General features: G+C 44.3%; 1 protein-coding gene across 1 annotated transcript in view; it reads left to right on the top strand.

The window, feature by feature from the left end:
* SORCS1 (sortilin related VPS10 domain containing receptor 1) overlaps positions 1 to 22,846 on the top strand; it is a 217,884-nt gene that overhangs the window by 173,718 nt on the left and 21,320 nt on the right. The window contains exons 18-21 of the mRNA XM_081104694.1: positions 2,170 to 2,303; positions 5,119 to 5,242; positions 11,175 to 11,287; positions 15,938 to 16,069. Of these exons, the coding sequence (XP_080960820.1) occupies positions 2,170 to 2,303; positions 5,119 to 5,242; positions 11,175 to 11,287; positions 15,938 to 16,069 (503 nt within the window). The remainder of the gene's footprint in view (positions 1 to 2,169; positions 2,304 to 5,118; positions 5,243 to 11,174; positions 11,288 to 15,937; positions 16,070 to 22,846) is intronic.

The raw sequence follows: 22,846 nt of genomic DNA, 5'->3' as shown, positions 1-22,846 counted from the left end.
TGCACAGCTGTCCCTCAATAGTGCTGCCTTTGGTCACCTCATTGAACTATTCTGACTTATGACCAATGACTTTATATTGTATGGCTTCTAAGCCAGAAAATCAATTCTATTCTGTATGCTGGTCACAAAGCCGAACCTCAAATTCTGTAAAGAGAGAGAAGCATGGACAAAAGCAGAGACAGGGAATTATATCATTTGTTACCCAGCGAATGTTCGAGTATCTGCTATGTCTTGGAAACTGTCCTATTCTTATCTTTAAAAGTAAATGCATAGGGCTCCTATCCTTCCAAGTTGGCAGCCTGTGTTCCCTGTCTCACAAATGTTATATCAATGTGTTATTATTGTTATTATAATTAGGTAATGGGGGTTTTAATTTGAGCAAGTGAATAGCATAATCCACATGACTTTCTAGGAAAATCTCTCTGAGAACAATTTGGAGGGTGAGAAGGTACCTCACCATCACCATGCTTTGTATGCATATGTAATGTAGATACATGCAAGAATGAAGCTACACAAACACACGCATATAGTTCAAGGCCTACAAGGCCGACATGCTACGTGTCCTGAATACCTCTTAGATCTCATTGGCTTCCACTTCTTCCCTCCATCTCTGCATTGCAGCTGTTCGGACTTTCTTACTATTCCTCCAACATGGAGAGCCACCTCTCCCTCAAGGTCCATGTGCTTGCTCCACCCTCGCCCTGGAGCATACATTGTATTCTAGGTGCTGAGACACCTGGCATTGGGTGCCGCTTATGTGTTATTGAGGGAGGCAGGCATTGAACATGTAGGGCAGCAGGTGGATCAGGTAGGGATAGGTTAGAGGCAGGAAGTCAGTGAGAGAATGGTAATGGTCCAGGTAGCAGTAGGGGGGGATGGTTAGTGCATGAATCAGGGCAGGATTGGGGTAGGTGAGAAGAGCTCTAGTGGAGACATATTTCTGAAACCAAATAAATGGTGGCCTAAATGGATGTGGGAGGTAAGAAATAAGCAATCTAGATTGACTTTCTACTTCTGGGTTGCTCCCCTGGATAAACACTGGTTTTATTCGACAGATGGAGAATATAGAATGGGGGAGAATCATGCATTTCTCAGAACCCTTTGGCTGCTAATTGAGTCTGGAGTCCAGAAGGTGGTTTTGGAGCCCATAGCATGTGGTTGTCAGTTGAAGGTCAGGGTATGGGTGATATGACTCAGCGGAAGAGCATGTGGAGGGAGAAAAGGCCAGAGACGGTATACCAGGAAACACATGTAAAGGTCAAGCAGAAGAAGAGGCGGTGATTGAGCATGGGGAAAGGCCTGAGGCACCCCCTTCTTCTGCACCTTGTGGAATAATGGTGGAGGTGATAGATTTCTGTCATTTTCAACCTCAGAGGAAATCACATTTTTCCTGGGAACAGCGACTCAAAGGGAAGGTCAGGGTCCTAGGAAAGGTCTGAGTGGTTCTGTAGGAGGAAGATATTGGTATCTTTGTGGATTTGTTCATCTGATTAAGATTTCTGGTCTGAGGGGCCTCCATGGATAGCATCATCCTTTGTTTAGTTTAGCACATCCTGAGGAGTGAGAACCAGAGAGCTCTCTGCCCACTTAGGCATGCCTTTGTCCTGGACAAGCTTACCTCAACACCAAACACAGTTTACTCCATGGCTACCTAACCAGGTGCTTTACAGACAAGCCTGCACACACACACACACACACACACACACATACACACACACAGATCTTTAAAATCCAGTAAATAATAAAGAATAATTATCCTCTTTCTCTCACCACGCAACATGGAGTCTATGAGATTTTTCACAATCCTGGTTTATCACCAAGGATATAACCTCTTGGAAAGACTCTCTGTTTCCCTGTGAAACCTCCTATTATGCCTTTTCACCTAAAGACTTCATAAATTATTTGTTAATTTTTAAACTTTTACACATAAAAAACTCAGACATTTTAGGCCTGGAAGAAAGTCGGTAAATGGAAAATGTTGAGATGTAGTTATTCACAATATATCCTTTTCTCCAAGGTAGCAAAAGCTCCAAAGCACTTTTCCCAGGAAAATGACTGCTGTGTTCTGGAGGCATTAGAATGAGTCATGTGTATTCTCTCCAGAGCAGCGAGGTTGTAACAGAGAAAGCTCTTCCCTCTCCATCTCTCCTCTCTCCTCTTGTGCCTCAGGTCCCCTGGAGCATGTGCACCTGGCCCTGCCCTTTGTCACCACGAAGAACAAAGAGGTCAACGCAACCGCCGTGCTGTGGCCCAGCCAAGTGGGCACCCTCACCTACGTGTGGTGGTACGGGAACAACACGGAGGTGGGTCATGCTGGAAACAACACCCATGGGAGCTGGTGGCTCCTCAACTCCAACTGGCTGAAGCAGAAAGGGAATGAGATGGCTTGTGGAACTCAAGAGTCTGGGGGCGGGGGTTCCTAGCCTCGGGGCATCAGGCCCTTAGAGCATCAATGTGTGTGTTCTCTTTGTCTCTCTGTCTCTGTTTCTCTGCCTGTCTCTGTTTCTTTCTCTCACCATGCCGTCCCCTACTTCTTGCCTCTGCCTTCCTCTGTGTAACTGCCCTTCTCTAGTTGGACAATCCTTTGCAGTGACCCTTTGCAGCAGCCCAAGCTTACACCCTCACAGCTTAGCAGAGAAAACAAACTCTTTCTCCAAAGTTCTAACACAAATCCTGGGATGGACTATGATTGGCCAGGCCTTGGTCACAGTGCTGGGGTGGAAAGAGGTGTGGAAGTCAGCCTCCTGAGAACCACATGAACCAAGACAAGGGAGGGAATGGTTCCCAAAAGGAAAAGAGGTGAATGGATACGGGCCAGGCAAAAGCAACAAATGCCCATTTGCTGGGGCTGACCAGCAGACCCTGAGCTATGGATGAATGATTACTCTGGCACAACATTTGCTGTGAAAGAGAGGGCTAAGGGACTGCCTGGCTAAAGGAACCAGGTAGCCTCGATCGCCTGCCTCGTTAGGTTTTTATTGTAACAGCAGTTTGAGATAAAGTTTATCTTTTAGATACAATCGATAGGATAAGTAATCTTGGGAGAGTGCATGTGTTTGCAGTGTCCTTTAAGCAAGGACACCCAAGATTAAGCATAAGGATTCCAGTAAACACCCGGGGGTCTGCAAGTGCACAGACTTGTTTGGAAAGGTCAAGGAAAAATTAGGGACGCCACCTTCGGCACTACCCTAAGTTGGAATTCTGATCAACAGGGCAGGCTGTCTTCAGCACTCTTCCCTTTTCTCAGAATGTCCTCCTTACAAACTTTCCAACCAAGTCCCCTGTGCTCCCCAACACCCATTACCACCCGGCTCCCCAGATGGCCTCCTCACCCTGCATCAGACATGCCAACTTCTTTAGTCAGCTTTACCTTTCTGTTTTCCCAAAACATCCCCTGTGATCAAAAGTCAGCAGCCATTTTTAAACCAGTAGAGACCATCACCTAATTTACTCTGAGTCCTTCATTTGGCACATGAACAAAAGTGAGGAAGGGGTGGACCGAGTGGCCTGCTCCAATCCCATTCAGCTGCTTCATGCAGGGATCAGATCCAAGGCCTTCTGATGCCTACATGGATTTTTATTCTCCTTATACCTGGCCGTGTGCTCTGTTTCAGTTTTGAACTCACTCCATTGTCATAAATTAAAATAAGGCCCCAGAGTGTCCGCCAACATAGGGCACAGGACAGACTGCCCTGGACTGGAAGCCTCATGTTCTGCCAGCAGAGTCCCTGTCTCTTGATGACTTAACTGTTCTGACGCAATGCATTTTATTTTAATGCAAATATTGTTCTACCCCAGAGCTGAACTTTGGCTTTAACTCCAGACAATTTTGCACAGGCCAACGATGAACACTCCCTTATAGCCCTGCTACAAGCCTGACAGTGGAAGGAATCTCTCATCTCTACAGTTAACATTAACTCAGCTGAAAAGAAGCCCATTTTTTATTACTTCTGAAACTATACATGTAAATTCATCCCAAACTGAGAGGACATGACCCACAGGGAGAGAGTAGAAATCTATGTTATTGAAAGCTAGTCTTGGAAGGTGAAAGTCCTAAACAATGTTATTCTCTGTCTCCTGTTATTTACCTTTTAGCAGAAAACCACATTTTCAATAGATCATGTTGAGCAACCTTCTTATGCTGACTTTCATCTTCCCTCTGCCATCCAGGGAATTAAATGACTTTTGATTTTAAAATTAATTAAGAAAAGATAGGAAAGAAATGATTGCGGGGAGTGAGTTGAGGGAGGTCATGGGCTAATTATCTTTTCCTTCAGGAGCCCGGCATCCAATTGTAGCACAGGCACTGGTCCAAGTCATTGTCTTTATTTATTTATTTGTTTGAGTCCTCAAACCACCATCCAATTAGTACTTTTTTCCATGGAAGCTGCTTCCATGAAATGCTGATAGGCCTCTCAGAGGAAGCCCAGCCATGCCAGGCCACTCCTGTTAACTGCTGTGGTTTTGGTGTTCACGGTTGCTGTGTTCCATTGCAATTTATTATGACTAGTATACCCTGGAGATAAACAGCTGGCAGTTTGTAGATTTTCAGTGACTGCTGCTTAAATCAGGGTTCCTATGGCCCTCTCTTTTGGTCTGATCTGAATGTTTCCTTGAATGAAAGGATCTGCTTAATATGAGTAGATTATCCATAAAGACACATGTATCCCATCAACAAGCACAATATATCAATCTTCCCAGCCCTCAGTATGGTACCAGGAGAGAAGTGTCAAATTCAGAAGACATGGGCAGGGATACTTGGGGCCATAGCTCTATAGCCCCTTTCTGGTCTGGATTTGAGATGATGGGGAGGTATGGATGGACTCAGATGTCACCAAAAAGAGCCTCCACTGATTTAAGATGCTTGCTGATGGCTGTCTCATCTGAAGAGCTTTGGCTCTGCTAGTGTTGCTCAGTGGTTGAGAATCCACCCATGAAACATGAGGTCAAGGTTTGATTCCCTGGTTGCGGCCTTGATTTCCAGTAGAGGGTGTACAGGAGGCAACAGATCAGTCATTCTCTCTCATCATTGATGTTTCTCTCTCTCACCCTCCCTTCTTCTCTGAAATCAATAATATATATAGCTTTGCCCTTACTCCATGCTTTTGTTAATTCTAGCCCTTGATCACCTTGGAAGGCAGCATATCATTCAGGTTTACCTCCGAAGGGATGAACACCATCACAGTGCAGGTCTCAGCTGGGAATGCCATTCTGCAAGACACCAAGACCATCGCAGTGTATGGTGAGTACTCTGTCTTCATTGATTCACCGCTGGCCCCCTGATGAGAGGTTACTCGGTACCAGAGTGCCAGAGGCCATCTGGCTTATGACCTCTAACCAGAGCAGAGAGGACAGTGGTTGAGAAAGAGCTGAGTCAGGTCTGGTCTCCTCTTTTAGGGAAGAGACCCCAGCAAAATAGTAGTCACAAGACCCCAGAGGGGTTATTGTTTTGTTTTGTTTTTCTCTCCACGTGTCTCTGGTGCACATAGAGTGTCCATTCGCTCACTCACCTTAGGTAGGGTGAGCTTCATTATGTGTAAGGCTCTTCCATTCCATTTGGCATCTTGGTGTTGTTTGAATAGCTAAAACCAATTATAAAAGAAAATGGTTAATATTGAGGCTTTCTACAAAAGTCAACGTTAAGGAATCTACCAATATCTAAATACTCTGATAATATTTTACACAAATCTGTATCATAAAAATGATGCTAGATTAAAAGAGATGGAAGGGTCATAACAAGCAGATGTCATATCCTGGATATTGATTTGAACACGTCACTGTAATTTTGTAATCCATTGGGGAAGTTGAATATGGTCAGATTATTAGATGGAATGAAAATGTACTGAACTGGAAAGGTGGAATTATTAATTGAAAATGAGGATTGAAAAAACAGTTTATACAAATTGAGCTCATTTGGGAAATTTTTTTCTGCACAGAAGGATATTCAGATGGATGCACTGTTATTAGTGGATAACAAAAATGTGAGCTTTTATTGTTGATATGGAAGTGGTACATATGCAGTATGGAAAATTAAAATTAAAAAAAGAATTTTAAAGAAGATAGGGACAGTAAATGCTGTGCAGAGAGAGAGTGCACAAAAGGGAGGGAGAAAGGAAGGAGAAAGAATAGATGATAGATAGATGGATAGATAGATAGATGATAGATAGATAGATAGATAGATAGATAGATAGATAGATAGACAAACCAGCTGGTGGTTCAGATAATATCAATTGTCCCAGTTCCAGAATTAATTGATTCTGATGCAGGTTCTTTTTCTCATTTCTCATATTGCCAACTTGACCTTCAAATTCGGAGAGTAATTTGTAAGCAACTTGGAACGTGTCTGAGGAGGATATTCCCTGCATAGCTGGGTGTTAGATTTCATAATGTCCCCTCCCTTCTCCCCCAACCCCCCCCACCCCTGCCAAGAAATTGATAAGCCCAATAGTAAGTGCAAGTAGACCAGGGCTGCAATTTTCCTCACAAGGTCCCATCAATGAGGCAATGGCCCAGCCAGAGTTCAATCAGGAGGAAAATATGGCTTCTCTTTACTTCTTTACCCATTTCTATGCCCTGGGTATTGCATTGAATCCTCATAACAACCCCAGTGTAGGATAGGTGATATTATTGTTATTGGTGGGGAGCTCTCTGCATCCCCATCTGTTGCTGGTGAATGTGGGGTTCTTGCCATGTCACAAGAGAGGAATTTTCTGAGACTCGCACAGGAGATTGAGTGACTTTTAGTTGTGTGAAATTACATCCATGATTTCCCAAGATCCCATTTTCCTTCATCCAGTCAAGGAAGAAGTCCAGCTGTGTCTTTAGCAGCACTAGGATTACAACCATTGCTCAAGGTTCTGTTCCATATTTGCATAGCCCAGGCTAACTTGGACTGCAGCTTGTGTTCCCAGCTGCAGTCTATCAGCCCATTGCCACATGGCTATGAAGGGAACATGGGTAAATGCAAGGAAGCAGGAGCCAAGTCAGAGAAACAAGAGAGCCAAAAGAGAGTGAAGTATTCCATTGTTTGGGGGATTATGTATCCCCCAATTTTCCCAGGCTTTCAGTGGCCCCACCTCCTCTAGCCAATTATTTTTGCTCCCAGGTTAGACCAACAGGCACCTTCCCTATGTCACCCCAACTTTATTGCTCATGCATCCATTCCCCCTTTGTCCACTCCCTTCCCCCAGTGATCTGGAGGGAGTGGACCCATGGTTCTCTGGGGAGGGTAAAGTTGCAGCTTCCTGGTAAAGCTGCCCAGATGGCAATGCTTGGCTCCCTTTTGCTTTCTTCCTATTCATAAGAACTAGCTAATTACGACGGTATAATTATTACTCTCATTTTTTGCAGAGGGGTAAATAACTTGCCCTGTCTAGTAAGTGGTGGAACTGGGCTTCCAACACAGAACATCCATACCAAGGACTCATGCTTCTGAGATTTCCCGACTGCGCTGGCCCTCATGTCTTTTCCATTTGATGCTCTTTTTCCTCTCTCATCTTCCTGGATGGCACAGGTGTCACTAGGGTCACTGACCCATTCTTCCCACAGATGTCCACTTGGTTAAGAGTATCAAATATTTTCTTACTAGAACAACAGAGAGAACTTTAAATCTACGTATTCTCTAGGCTTACATGGTCCAACTAGTCATTTTGCAGATAGGAAATTGTGGCCCAGAAATGGGAAATTACTGACTTCAGTGACAGATCCAATAATGATGGTAGTGCTAATAATTAACATTGATGGAACCATTACCAGCATCTGTTCTAAGCACTTGATATATATGATCTATTTTATTGAATAGAGTTGAAAAAGACCTATGAGAAATGTGCTATAATTATCCTTGTTTTACAAATGAGAAAATATGAGGTAAGTATAGTAAACAGAGTCTAAGACTCTGAATTCAGAGGGAACATTTATAACCACTTTGCTACTTAGTCGTTCCTCTTCCTAAAACTCCTTAAAAGGCATAATTAAAAAGAGAGTCACCAGTGGCGCCGCTGGTGTAGTGGTATCATGCAAGATTCCCAAAAGAGAGTCACCCCTTCAGATGGGTTATCTTCATTGAAAAAGGTGAAGTGGTTTCCCCTCCTCTAATCAAGTCCCTGAACCATCACACTTTTTAAAATTTGTCTTTAGTCAGATGAGTTGTCCAGAGTTGCATATGAATGACTAGAAAATTGTAATGACACTTTTGACATATTAAAGGCAAATTGCAGCACATGGAGTTCGGCAAGATTCAATTCAACCTAAACAAAAGGCAGGGAGATGTTTAAACTCTGGGATGAGCTAGTGGAAAAGTACTAGAGGACTTTGGGGGATTATCAATGTAATTAGGACATCAGTGTTCGCTAATTGGTGCTTAGAAAGTGAGGCTCCTGCCCCGCCCTCAGTGGTAGGGGTCTTATTTTCTTGATGATGACATTGCAAAGGCATGGCTCCCTGGTCCTTGAGAAAGCTATTCATGGCTTATAGAAGATTTATATCTCAAAGGGGCAGAGAAAGTTTACCAAAGTAAATGCTCTTAGAAAAGAGAGGTCAGGGACCTATAGTCAGGAAGGAACCTGTCTGGAATGCAGTCAAGTTACGGGAACATTAAGGCCATCGTGGTCACACTGAAGGAGGCATCATATTTGGGAAGTAGACAGAGGAATGATTATCCACCTAAAGACACGTAATAGACCAGAGGAAAGAAAATCTCCTTTTTATTATTGCCTTTAATGTGCTTCAGGGCACAGGCTTACTCTTTTAATACAACCAAGAATATATGAATATGTAGAATTTCCCTTTCTCTCAGCAGCTACTATATATATATATATATATATGTATGTATGTGTATATATATGTATGTATGTATATGTGGACGTGTGTGGATGTGGATGTGCATATGTATTATTGATGTTTACCCTTCTCAGTCCTCCCACATGCATCCCCTATTTGTTGAATGAACTTAAGTATAACATTGCTCAGCCATCCCCCTCTACCCCGCTCCACTGTTTAACATGCTAAGTAATTTCAGAGGGAGCTTCATCATTTGTGTCCTTTTATTAAGATAAACATCCTTCCCTTGTAGATGAAGTTTCTACAGTTTGATAAGAGGTTCTGGGGAAGTGAAAATGACATAAACATATCTTTGAAGTGAAAAGTTAGGACTCAGTGGGTGATTTTCTAGCACTACCATTGACCAGGCTACTAATTAGTATGCATTTTACTGCGCTCCATCAGAATGGACATGGTGGTATTCACATTGGTAACCTGTGACTCATAAAATAGTCAAACTCTGAAAATAGACATCTCTGGACTGCCACTAATGCACACCTTACCATGTAGGAGTCATCAAAGCTTGTGTCCCAGGAGTCCTTGCATTGTTAGGAAATGCAAGTGGGCGTTTATGTTTCCTGAATGTGTGCGCAGCATTGCCCTTGCTGCTGAACCCCCAAACACAAGGAACTGCTTAAGTCAAGAAATGTTAGTTAAATAGTAAATGTAGAAATTACAGAGAGCCTGCACTGTAATTCATGCATTTATTTATTCAACAGAAAAATTTAATCATTAAATGACTTATAGATGGGAATTGAAAAGCCATGAACAGGAAACCATTTCATAGAGCCAGGAATACAATACCCCTTTCCTCATTGCGTTTATATTCCAGTGGGAAACAGACAATAAAAACAAAATAATTTAAGCAGCAAGAAATATGAAAAAGACAAGAAGGGTCATATGATAGAGGGTGTTTGAGTTGGTGAAAGGGAGGATACCAAAGTGGCTGGTGGGACGGGGTTCTCCCAGGAGAGCCTGAAAGGTAAGAAAGTTGAGAATGCTATAGTCTAGGGACCTGGAAGCATGGTGCTAATGTGGGCAGATTGAGGAACCCAGGGAAGGACTGGGACCTGGAGTGGGGACCCTGCAGGACATGAGGCAGCAGAGAAAGTCACTGTTGGGTTGTGTGGGATGAGGGGCTGTGGTAAGAATCTATTAAATTGTATTCCACATGCTGTGCGGAGCCATGTGCCAAATGCTGAGCTGAGTTAAGGTTCTGGGCTATGCTCTGAAACCCAGCACCATCCTGGGGCCAAGGCTACACCTTCTGTGTGCGGATGCCCACCAGTGACTGACTAAGACAGGAAGTCCAGGGCAGATCCATTCCTGGGGCACAGGGGACCCCTCTTGCTGACTGTGGCTGGAAGACTCTCCCACAGTCTTTCTGAACCTCCCACAGACTGCAGAGCCTGTCTGTGATCACAGTCAGGGGTGCTCAAGCTCCTGTGGCTTTTTCTCCAACTCTCTCCTCATAAAATTCTCGCTTCTGTCATCCCACCTACTTCCTGGAGGAGTGGGACTAACTCAAGGGACCAGGGAGACAACTAAGAAAACCCTTGAACTGAGGAGCTTTAAATTCCATTACATAAAACTTTCATGCAAACGCAAAATAGCAACAGATTGTAATAGAATCAGGGGCATGTAAAGGGAGCAGACTGACAATTCTCGGGGGGAAGGAGTGTTGAGGGTGAGGGAAGAGATTGGACAAAGACAATCTCTATGGACGAGGACAGTGGGGGGCGGGGGGTGAGGGCCTGGAGTGTGGTGGGAAGCAGATGGAGGGGAGCTGTGGGGGGAAAAAGAGGAACATCTGTAATAATCTGAACCATAAAGATAAAAAATAGCAACAGAATGACTATAATAATAATTATAAGTATGCAATCATGTAATAATAATAATGAAAGTGTATGCAAAATGCAGTTGTGCCATAAAAAAGAAAATTAAAACAAGATGGGAGAGGGCACTCATTTAGTAAATGCTCTAAGTTTGCATGGAAGATGGGAAACATGGGCATTCTAGGCAAGGGATAGTGTGTGCAAAGGCCCAGGGTCATGAACTTGAGGTGGATTCAGGGTGCTCCAGGTCATTTCATGTCAGGAGTACAGAGTCTGGAACTGGGGGACAATGGACAAAGGCTTCGGAGCTGAGCAGGGACCAGGGCCTAGGGCTTTGGTCTGGAAAAAGAGGAGCGGGGAGATAACAGGGGTGGGATATTGAATTTGCCTTCTAACAGGGTCTTTCTGGTGAGTGTGGAGGAAATGGACCCTTTATTAGGGCTTTGCACACAATGCAAAGTATACAGACTTCTTGAGAGAACTACTTGACTTACAGTGATCACCCTACTCTTGTGTTCCCAGAGGAATTTCGATCTCTTCGCTTGTCCTTTTCTCCAAACCTGGACGACTACAACCCGGACATCCCTGAGTGGAGGAGGGACATCAGCAGAGTCATCAAAAAGTCCCTGGTGGAAGTGAGTGCACATGGTTCTCTCTTGCCCAGGCTGAGAAGGGACTGTCCCTGAAGAGCTTCACGGTGAGGGAATCCTTATGCAAAGAAACGACAGGAGAGACCTGGAGCCCCTGGGAGATCTGTCTGATATCTGCAGAGCTGAGCTCCGTGATTGCAGATGCATCATAGATGCTTCCGGGGGGTGAAGCTGTAAACAAATATGTGGCCATTAACTCTACTTAGAGAAGAGCGTGGGAGTTTGTGACACAGTCATATCGCAGAGTTCATGATGAGCCATTAGTACATATACAGTCAGCTTCTGGTTTTACGTGTCTTAATGCTGAGAGACACAGTGTGAATCCAATTAGGAAGAGCAGCCCTGGGTTCCAGCTCCACAGACGGTGAGCATAACGGCACAGTGAGCACTCGGAACATGATGGTTAGTCATCCTTCTATGACCAGGTCCTTTAAAGGTATTTGTTGCCTGCAACAGCCCTGACAGGAAGGAAGAATTATTTGTCCTCATTTTGCACATTGAGCAACTGAGGTTCAGAGGGGTTAACTTGCCTAATGCCTCAAAGCGAATAAGTGATGAAGGTAGAACGTTGAAGTGAAGGCTCTGAGTCCAATGTCTGGGTTGCTACCTGTGAAACACAGCTCCTGGGGTTGCTGGGAAAATAACCAGGTGATGGGATGTGTCCCTCTCCAAGCAAATGTCACTGGCATTTCGAGAAGACACCTTCTTTTAGACACACTGCCCTGTGCAAATCCACTTTCATGAATGATCAGAGGAGGGATGTCTGCTTATGGAGCTGCTTGGAATTATTGCACACACCCAGAAAATCAGAGCTGAGAGACCTTTTCCTAGGGTATATTCTTAGCCCCAAAGGAAAGTCAATGTAGGTGTACCTTTTTGTACATTCTCTCCTGCACCCAAAACGTGATAGCGATATTGGCTAAAGGCATTCAGATAACCTTGTTCATAAAAGTGATCTTGCATCCACCCTTTTAGCAAACAGCTGGCCTGTCCCATATTCATACTATTATTTTTGTTGATATTTACTTAGCACTTACAATATTCCAAAACTCTTCTCAGTGCCATTGCAATTTTAACACATTTCATCACTAAAAAACTAGCTTAGGATGTGGATAGTATGATTATTCCCATTTTACAGGCAAGGAAACTGAACTTAGAGATATAACTTGTCCAAGGTAACAGTTAAAATTCAGGTTCTGGAGTCAGACCATCAAGGTTTGAGTCTTGATTTCATACTTTCATAACCACTCCACTCTGCTTCCATCCTTTGTCTTATTATATGGAGAAACAGGGGTAAGTGGAACAGTGTGCTGTGGAAGGGGTATCTTCAAACACCTCTGGGTACATGCCTTTCTCAACCTTTGTCTTCAGGACTCAGCATCCATGACATTTTGGGTGGCTAAACACTATGGCCACCAGAGGGCGCAGCTGCTAGACCACAGGACCCACTGGAATAAGCCCTTCTGCCCTTGTGGCTATTTGACTCTGGTGTGATAACTGGCTTCTCTCCTCTGCTGTCCAAGAGAGATGACTGATGCCTGCCCTTCAATGAACTCACTGCCCTCCTCCTTCAGTCTGCAGTGTTCTAGGGATCCATGTCCCTATAGATCTCCCAGGCAGCTGTTCAGTGTCCCCACATGATTTATCAATCAGGCATTAGCTCAGCAGTGACCAGTTTTTCAGGCTGATTTCTCTTCATATTTATTGTCTGGGGATCAGATGCCCTGAGCCTCCAACTTTCCACCAGCTGTCTAGTGGGCTAGAAATGACTGCTCAAGAATATTTCTAGGCTGACGTATAGCATAATCAGCCCAATGCAGAGTAAACAGGCTCAACATCCCTCAGGACAGGCTGTGATGGATAGAGGCAATTTTGAAAACTCCCTGGTTCCCCAGTCCCAAGAGGCAGCTGACCCAGCCCCTGGTGCCTAGCGCCCCCACCCTGCCTTTGGCCATTTTCTTAAGTCCTGAAGTATCACATTGCCAAGTTTACCATAATAAACCCAACAAGAGGTACAACTTGCGGTTAACTTATTTGTACTTTTCTTGTTCATTACATGACAGAATTAAGGCAGGGGGAGGGGTAAGAGATCAACCAAAGGACTTGTATACATGCATGTAAGCATAACCAATGGACACAGACAGTAGGGGGGTGAGGGCATGTGCTGGGGGGCAGGAGCAGGTGGGGAGAGGTCAATGGGGGGAAAAGGAGACATATGTGATACTTTCAACAATCACCTTTTTCTCATCAAATGGGGTTTTTCTGTTGACATTTCACCATGGGATCTTTCACCAAAAGTCCTCATTAAGCATTTTTTAGTATGATAAGGATGGTTTAGACAATCTTGAGTTAAAAATCTAGTAGGGGCATAGAACAGTATAATATTGGCTGTGATAGGAACTGCTGTGTGATCATTGTCAGGAAAGGGGAGGTAGTAGAGCACTGGTGACGAACAGAGGCTTCATGGTCAGACCAAAGTCCCAGACTAATCATCACCACTCACTACCTAGGTGGCCTTGAGCCATTGTTTCCCTTTCCTCCATCTGCCATCTGTCCTGTGACAGAAATAGAGATGCATTGCCCAGATCCCCATTCGGGAAAAGACTGTTGTCTTAACTGCTAGGAGTGCTGTGGGTAGAGGCTTCACCTGCCTTGCTCCAGGTCATGTCAGTGCTCGCATCCAGTGACTGATGCAGTTAGAGAAGGGCCTGGCTTAACCTCACACACACCTGAAGCACCATCCTCACTCCTGTAAGGCCACCCGAGGCTGCCATGGGCCTTCATCACAGCTCAACTTCTCCCTCTGCTCATTCTTGCTTCCTTCCCTTCACTCCCATAGCTGTTGATCCCAAGAGCACCCTTAATAAACACCCCAAATGCTAAACTCAAGTCAGCTTCCTGAGGACCCCAACCTGTGATATGTCTTTACCAACAAAAAGGGGCATGATGATAATTGTATCAAAGAGTTGTCATGGAAGGTTGCATTACAAAATATTAAGTTGCTTAGCACAATGCTAGTCACATGGGAAGGACCCAATAAGTGGGAGGTCTTACAACTTTGAAAAAGTTATAAATCAAGGTGGAGTTCAGAAACAAACAAACAAAAAAGTCACCTAATTTGGAAATCTTGAAAAATATAGAGAAGCAAGCAGACTTTAAAAGAAAACTCATGAAGGAGAGTGGGGTTTCAGCAGCCAGTGTAGAGAAAAGACATTCTCAGGAAGCTGGAACATGCAGAAACATTTTCAGGAAAAGGCTGTACTTCTGAGAAATTGTATATGATTCCATTTGGCTGGAGCATAAGATGACTGTGTGAGTTGTGGTTAATTTCATTTGGAAAGGAAGAGGAGGACCATATTGGAGACGACTTTGAATGTATATTCAATCCAGTTGGTAGTGGGAATTACTGCAACGATTTAGATAGACAAACAGTCTGAGTTGGACTGAAGGAAACTAAATCTGAAAGTAGTAGCCAAACCCCTGGAACTGGGGAGATTATTGTAAAACTTGAGGGGAGAGAGTATGTAAATGCTGAATTGGGATATTGGCAGCAAGTATTTAAACAGGAGGGAACCAATAGGATCATTGCTGTGGAGGTTGACTTGTCAAGATCTCTCAGACTGAATAGATAATACATGGGAAGGGGAGTGTAATGTCAGAGTAAATGGAAGGCTTCAAGCCAGGGTGTCTGGGAAAGGACCACCCTGAGTCATCCACATGTAGAATTGATATTTTACTGCTGAAAATGAGAAGGTCCTTTTTTGACATGTTTGCTGGAAGTCCTAGTAAAACAATGGTGTTCTGACTGACCGAGGAAGAGTATGGCTGGGGTTGGAGCTATTGATTCTAGGACCATCTGGAAAGTAGACTCAGGGGAAACTCTGGGATATAAGCTCAAAATAGAGCAGATGAACTAAGAGGAAGTCCTTGAGTGGTAACGGTAACTTTAACAGGATTCAGCATGGCAAAGGGAAGGGCTCAGTGTGCTTCATGAAACAGGCTGGTCCTCAGGTTATTGTGATGTGGAGAAGTCAGCAGGTGCCTGAGGGGTGTGATATGGGAGAGTTATATTAGGTTGAGTCATTCAACCAGATGTGACTGGTCCATTTGAAGGAATAACTCTAGTGCTACCAGGAAGGAGGAAGTTTGGTTAAAAAGGGTTAAGGCGTGAGGGGCAGATGATAACGTTTAGTAGGTGAGGTTCTTCTCCTCACAAGGTCCACTCACCAGAGATGTCCTCTAGGAAGAGGAGCTAACATTTGAGTCCCCAGGCATGGCGACAGATGCTTTAGGTGAAACTTACTTAATTCTCAAAACCACCCTTTCATAAGTACTGCCAGTCTCCCCACTTTTTACTTGAGAGAATGGAGGTACAGAGGAGATAAAGTATTTAAGGTTTCACAGGGATGGAGCTGAGATCAAACCTCACACAGTCTGACTCTGAGCCAGCACTTGCAGCCCAGTGCTGGTTCTCACATCCTTTCCTACAAGGTGCACCCAGGACCCTGCTTGCACACCTCACCCACACCCCCTTGCGTCTTCTTACCACCCCACCCCCACTCCCTGCTGGATGCTTGGCCCCTTCTCATCATCTTTCCTGCAGGACTTACATGCTCCTCTGTGTTTCCCCCTCAGGCCACTGGGGTTCCGAGCCCCCACATCCTGGTGGCAGTGCTCCCTGGTTTACCCACGGCTGCTGAGCTCTTTGTCCTGCCATATCAGGATCCAACAGGAGAGAACAAAAGGTCAGCAGAGGATCTGGAGCAGGTGAGTCCCCCAGGTGACATTTCAGCTTTCCCCAGAGGCCTGCATCACACTCCTGCTAGTGTCTAACCACCGCACAGTAGCTCTCAGGGATCTGGGCTTGAGAGCGAGAGCACCAACTGTTGGTGGAGCCTTAGACTCTCTGGTCTTCCATTTCTTTTTCATAACCTGTTGATCTAGCTACAGCTTCACAAAAAAACAACAACGCACAAGTGTTTGTTGTACACCGTGGCTCAGTTACTCAGAGTATATCCACACTGGAATGCTCTGCAGAGTTTACAGTGAATTAGATAAGTCTATGCATATTGACATGACAAACTGTCCAAGATGTTAAGAAAAAGGCAAGTGGCTGAACAAAATGCAGAATTTGAACCTATTTATATCTTATTTTACTTATTCTCATCACCAGAGTATCATGAGAATTAATTGGCTTCATATGCATGATATCTATATATATAAAAACCCAGCAACCAGAACGGCCAAACAATCAGAATGACCGGAACGACTGGTGGCTATGAAGGGCACTGTGGCAGCCAACCAGCCTGATCTGGGCCCCAATCAGGGACCCCCCCTCTCGCCCCCCATCCCCCCAGCAGGCCCTGTCCTCAATCAGCCTCCATCACCCAGTTTGGGGGTGGGGCCAGCTGGCCAACAACCCACAGCCCCCCCCCCCCCCCCCCGCCACCACCACCACCAGCCTGGCCCAATGGGCCCCCATCAGGGCAGGCCAGCTGGACTCCACCCATGCACAAATTCATGCACCAGATCTCTAGTTGTTTATAAAAGCTACAAATTTTGTACAGATCATGAATCCTCTTTATCACACTATGTTAAGATGTTGACCTAATGTGTGCTGATAACAAATGAGTAATATCGGCTCCAGGAAACCTCCACCTCTAGAATATTAATGTAACTCTGTGTGTGTTTATATCTGTGTGTATCTCTGTGTGTTTCTCTCCTACCTGTCCCCTTTAATTCCTTCCACCCCTCCTTTTAACTTCAAGTCTCTCCAATCTCTGTAGTGGATATTATTATGATGTTGCTGTTATTTTTCTTGTTCTTTTTCTCTGCCCACTGAGTTAAAATGATCAGTCTTCATTACCCTGTTAGAAACTATATGACTTCAGTTTCTTAATTCTTTCTGGCCAATAGATTAAAGATAGGATTTCTCTGGGGCACTAGGTAAATATTGGCTTTTTCCCCTGTAGTACTTGGAGCTTTTCCATTTATTTAGAATGAACCCCTAATCAAGTCCCATGATCAGTAGTCTTCCAAGATGCGTTGAGAATCCCCTAGAACAGCCTGACTGACAACAACCCCAAATTACAGCATGGCCTACCTCCTACACACTCTTCTTTCCCCTGCCACCTTGTCACCTGGCAGAAGGCTCACCTCTGTCATTTTCTCCAGGTGCAAATAATAAACACAGCTGTCATGGAAAGCAAGCCCTGCTGACCCCAACTTCCCAGTGAACGGCAATGGAAGCGGGGGCAGCAGGTAACCCATCAGATTTGCATCTGACCTTGCCCACCACTCAGCATCCCATCACATTCTACAAATTATTACCTGCACCTGCAATTTAGTCGGAGGGGGAAAAAATGGATTATTTCTTATTACAGCATTACTAATGAAAACCTACCGGGAAAGGAGATCTGAGGCCTTTAGGTCCTCCTCTTACTGATGATTATCCATGAAGTCCAGATCATAGTCTTTGCAAGTATGGGATAGTCCAGGTGTAAAGCCAGCAAATTCCCTAGCCACCACATCATCTGTGCATCTATATTTTTCATTCTTTCCATTTTCTCTGAAAGTATAATTCATTCTAGAAGTTTTCCTTGGGGGGAGGGGCATGTAGAAAGAAGAGGGGTAAGTTCTGTGAAACTTCTACTTGTGTAAGGATGTATCTTGTTTTGACTGTCTATTTTCTCTGTAATTCTTCTTTCTCTGTCTTGTCTGAGTGCCTCCTACAAAGGCATTGTCAGAAAGCTGAGGGATAGTCCCCAGGTAGCCTGAGACCAGGTATTAATAGACCATTAATCAGAGACCTGATGGTGGCTGTCGTCTTTGAAGGCTGTGTGACTTAGCATTTGGCACATGTATAGGGAGTCCAACTACTTTATTAGAAAGAGCACAGGTTTGGAGAAATGTAAACCAGGTTTCTAGTTTAAGCTCTATAGTCATTGTGTCTGTTTTATAGATGAAGAAAATAGGACCAGAAAAGTTCAATAATTCAGCCAAAGAAACATCCATCTCAGAGGATGTTTGAGATATAATTAAAGAAACGATATGGCAAGGTACTTGTCCTATCGTGGATGTCCAGTATTGATAAATGGATAGTGGTTAGGTTTATGGCCATTGAGGAGGAGAAAATATGGAAAATGCAAAAATAATTTAAGACTACTTGATACAGTCAGGGCATGTATTGGAAGAAAGAGGATGGTGGGAGTAAGGGGGGAAAGATTAATGAATGAAATTACACAAGCTAACAAGGTCAGTAGGAAACAGAAAGAGCATGTATGAATGACTATACTGGAGTGAGGATGACACATCTAAGTCATCATGCAGATTTATAGCATTAAAGGAAAACAAAGTACCAAGCCAAAGATTGTAACTCTGTTTAAGGAATTTGCCAGTATTTCAGCCTCATTCAGGACTCAAACTAAACTAAATACAACAACCAAACAAATGCCAACATAAGCACATGAGATCAGTTTCTTAGTTGGGGAGAATGGCGGTACCCTGGTGAAAAAGGGCAGTAATGAGATCAACATATAAAACTGAGCCAGGTGTCAAGCACCTGAGAAACATGGGCTGCCCATCAGAAACCTGTAGTTTTCCTCCAAAGAGGGGTCCTTTGACCCTTCTCTCTGACTCAGTGGCTTTAAAATGAAGGAATTCAGGCCCCAAGGTAGAGGTGTGACTTGCCTGAGGTGAAACAACTCTTATAGTTCTGTTTCTGCAACTGACTGTCCAGTCTAGTGCTCTCCTCCCCCCCACATCCCATGCTACAGACATGGATTTGGTTACCACTGTACTTCTGTGGGCCCAGAAATACCAAGGCTAATGCACTATACTAGGAAATGAATAATATATGCTTTGCATTTGTGTGTGTTTCTGAATGCAATTAACAGCTATCCAATTCAAACACATTGAAGGGAAAAAGAGAAGTTATGAGCTTATTTCGTTGAGAAATCTAAGGCTATAGTTCAGGCATGGGTGAATTCTGGGTCACTCACAAGTATCATCAAATTACTCCTCTTTCTTCCCCTCTCCCTCTTTTTTCTATCCCTGCTCTTTGCTGCCACATGGGAAGTCTGCCTAAGAATGAAGCTAACACTTAGGAAAGCAACAGTGGCCACAGGCACTCCCGGCTGCTGTTGAGTCAGCTGTTAATCCCATCCAGTGCCTCCCTGATTGTATCTCGAGAGCCCAGGTTGACAGTTCCCACTGGCCTGACTTGGGTGCTGTAGTCATCTCTTAACTTGCCCAGTGGTCAGAGGGATAGAGTATGTCAACTCTGATGGGTTATATCCGCCCTAAATCAGGGATGTAGGTGGAGGGGGCTCCTAAATCAAGGACTAAAATAATAAAGGACATGGTTCTCTAAAGAAAAGCATAATAAGAGAGAAGGAACACTGGGCAGGCCAAAGCAACTGGCTCCCTTTGTAGTAAATTATACAGAAATTTTAAATGAATTCAAAGCCAAACCAAACCAAAGGATCCCCTGCCCCCTATTTGAAGGCTGTACTCTGAATCCCAGGTGGAACTTTGGAAGGACTCACCTATCCCTCCTCTTAATGCCCTGGCCCCTTTCTTGTAAAGATACAGCATAGGACCACCTCCCCTCCCCCCAGCAGGGGAAGAAATGGGACCCTGGCCAGATGAACCCTGGAGACTGTAAGGACAAGACCCCAGCAAAGGGCTCCTGCCTTTCCTCCTTTAGCTTCCTCTATCAGCATTCCCTGGGAGAGGGATGATGGCTTAGACTGAGCTATCTTTTCTGTGAAATAAATTGAAAATCCCCTCACAGTGAGAAGTACTTGACCTTGTTATCAAGTAACGTGGGCCGGGTTAATCAAGTGACCTCTGTCTGGGAGGGTTCCACCCGCCTTGATTTCAGATTTCCAGTGAGTGAGGAGAAGCTGGCTTGCCCTTTGCTGGCCTCATCAGGGACAGCACATTCTGCTACCCTGAGGCCAGCTGCGCAGATATAGAGCAGTCCTTCCCCTCCATGGCTGTGCCTCCTCTCTGAATCATCAGAGGTAAGCAGATTTGTATCTTACTTCCCGGGAGGGAGGAAAGAGCATCCTGCTCTATGAAGGTTGTTTGGGGTGCTTGGCTGGAGAGATAGGGAGCCTACCCTACCGGTTCTTTTGCAGAATCTGTAAAGGGCATGAAAACACTTAATAGGAAGAAAACGACTATCGGAAAAATGTCAACCACCAACAATGTATTTGAGCCTCAGTTGTTTGTGTTCTCATATACACTTCACCACAGATGCAGAGTCTAAGATTCAGGGAAAGGAAAGGTGTCTCTGAAAATGGGACAGTCTATTGGCAGCACTTTAAGGAAGTAAACATTTATTCTGAAATATAATTCATAAACAGCCTATTTTTTATATGCCCACAGAGTCTACTTTGTCTGGATTTATTAATGTGAGAAGTTGAGCCATAGAAATCCTCTGGAGTTCACAAAAAAAGATCATTAAAGTAAGAAACCGTAACTAAAAGTAGAGTAGGTAAGATTTGGCCCAAAAGTTACATGGCAAAAGGAGGCCGAGCTTAGAGCTGGTTCTGAAGAATGCGAGAGGAGGAAGTGTGTATGGCCGATCTATTTCTTCCTTAGATCACCCAGGAAACTTCGTAGGCACTTTCATCACACTGATTATCTTGGGCGAAGAAAGAATGGAAATAGGTGAGCTAGTGTTAACTAGAATTAGCATTTGACCCCGTTGCTTTCCCCACTAATTGTATGAGTTGGGGAAGATCTTCCTCTGTGGAATCTAAAAAAAAAGATTCTTCCATTGCTAGTTGAAGGGACCTTAATAATGTAGCAGAATCAAGATTGATTGAGTAGGTCAGCTCCAAAGTCATTCCAGGAAAGTCTCTCTTTAAATACGGCACCAGGATGCTACTTATATTTAATAGGGTTTCCATTCCTTCTATCAACTTCAGAGATAAGCGCTAGTATTTTAGCCCAATGTAGCTTTGCCATTGATAAGTCTGCCAAAGCCCCTTTTGAATCTATAGTTTCACATTTACCACATCTTTGCATGACATGTTTTATAAATTTATCAACTGCTTTGCTGTCCTTCTACTCTTTTTTCATGTTTCGGTGTTTGACACTACCATTCTAATAATCTGAGTCTGAGTTTGCCCCCAATTTGTTTTATTAAAAACGGTTTAGATGTTGAATGTGTGATTTGTGCAGTAACCGTCACCATTATTACCTACATATTTCCAGCTCACTGACTTCTGGATACACAGTAGGGTTGTTCCCATAATTTCCTTCGGTCGGGCAGACCCATGTGACTAATTCTGGCCAATGACTTGGGAGCCGAAGTGAGATGCATCACTTCCAAGTTGAAGTATCCAAATGCCATCTGCAAACTCCTTTGCCCTCCTAGGGTGCTATGAATGCAGCACTGAGGGCGCTGCTTCACCAGCCTGTATCCCTGGGTCAGTGGTCGGCAAACTCATTAGTCAACAGAGCCAAATATCATAGTACAACGATTGAAATTTCTTTTGAGAGCCAAATTTTTTAAACTTAAACTGTATAGGTAGGAACATTGTTATTAACTTAATTAGGGTACTCCCAAGGCTTAGGAAGAGCCACACTCAAGGGGCCAAAGAGCCGCATGTGGCTCGAGAGCCGCAGTTTGCCAACCACGGCCCTGGGTGATCACAATGAGCACAGCACCACTGCTGACCTGCAGCTTGAGCAAGAAAGGTACCTTCAGTGCTTCAGGGCCCTGGAGGTTTTAACCTAGTGACTTCAGCCTCACCTCGCTTGCTGTCATTGCTACCCTTAAATTTCATACTTGGTGAAGAAGATATGGAGAAGATTGGTGTTTACCCTTCAGCAGGTCCCTCCCCCTGCATCCTCTTGAAGGTAGCTTTCCAAGTATTTTCTGGAATCCCCACTGTCTTCTGAAGTGGTACTTTGGGTGAAGTGTGAGTTATATGTGAAGCACAGGCATATTCCACCACTTGGCAGATGCCAAGGATAATAAGTTGTTTCTTCGGTCATGATTATTTAGCTGAAGGAAACCAGAAAATGGACTCTGTGGGTCAGCAGCAGAGGAGGTTGGGGGGGGGGGGTGGTGACAGAACAAAGGATAAATGAGATTTGCTAAGACAGTACACTCTCACTGGACAGAAAAGAAAAGTAAATTTAACTTGCTTCAGCGGGCCCAATCTCCCAGCAAGCACGCATTATTTCACTTGATTCTTTATCACGCAAGGTTTTGTCCTTCTCACCACACTTTTCTATAGATTCCAGTTTATTTTACTCCTTTCACAGCCGAAGACTCTCCCAAACATTGCATGTTATATTAACTGGTAAACAGACTGTGGCCATTCTGAGGATAAAGTTAGGAGTTGCTGATTCCCATAGCTCATGCTGGTCAGCTGACATGGGACTGGAGTTACAAGCTGTGTGCTTCACTGGTGAATAAGAGATGGCAGATAATGAATGAAATGTGTCTGTAAAACCTCCTAAGCCTGCCCAGCTCCTCCTCTTTCCAAATATCTTTTGCTCTCTTTCTTCCTCAGCTGGTTA

This window comes from Myotis nattereri (assembly GCF_964212035.1).
Source record: "Myotis nattereri genome assembly, chromosome: 13".
NCBI classification, from domain to species: domain Eukaryota; kingdom Metazoa; phylum Chordata; class Mammalia; order Chiroptera; family Vespertilionidae; genus Myotis; species Myotis nattereri.
This window is presented reverse-complemented; position numbering and strand designations above follow the sequence as displayed.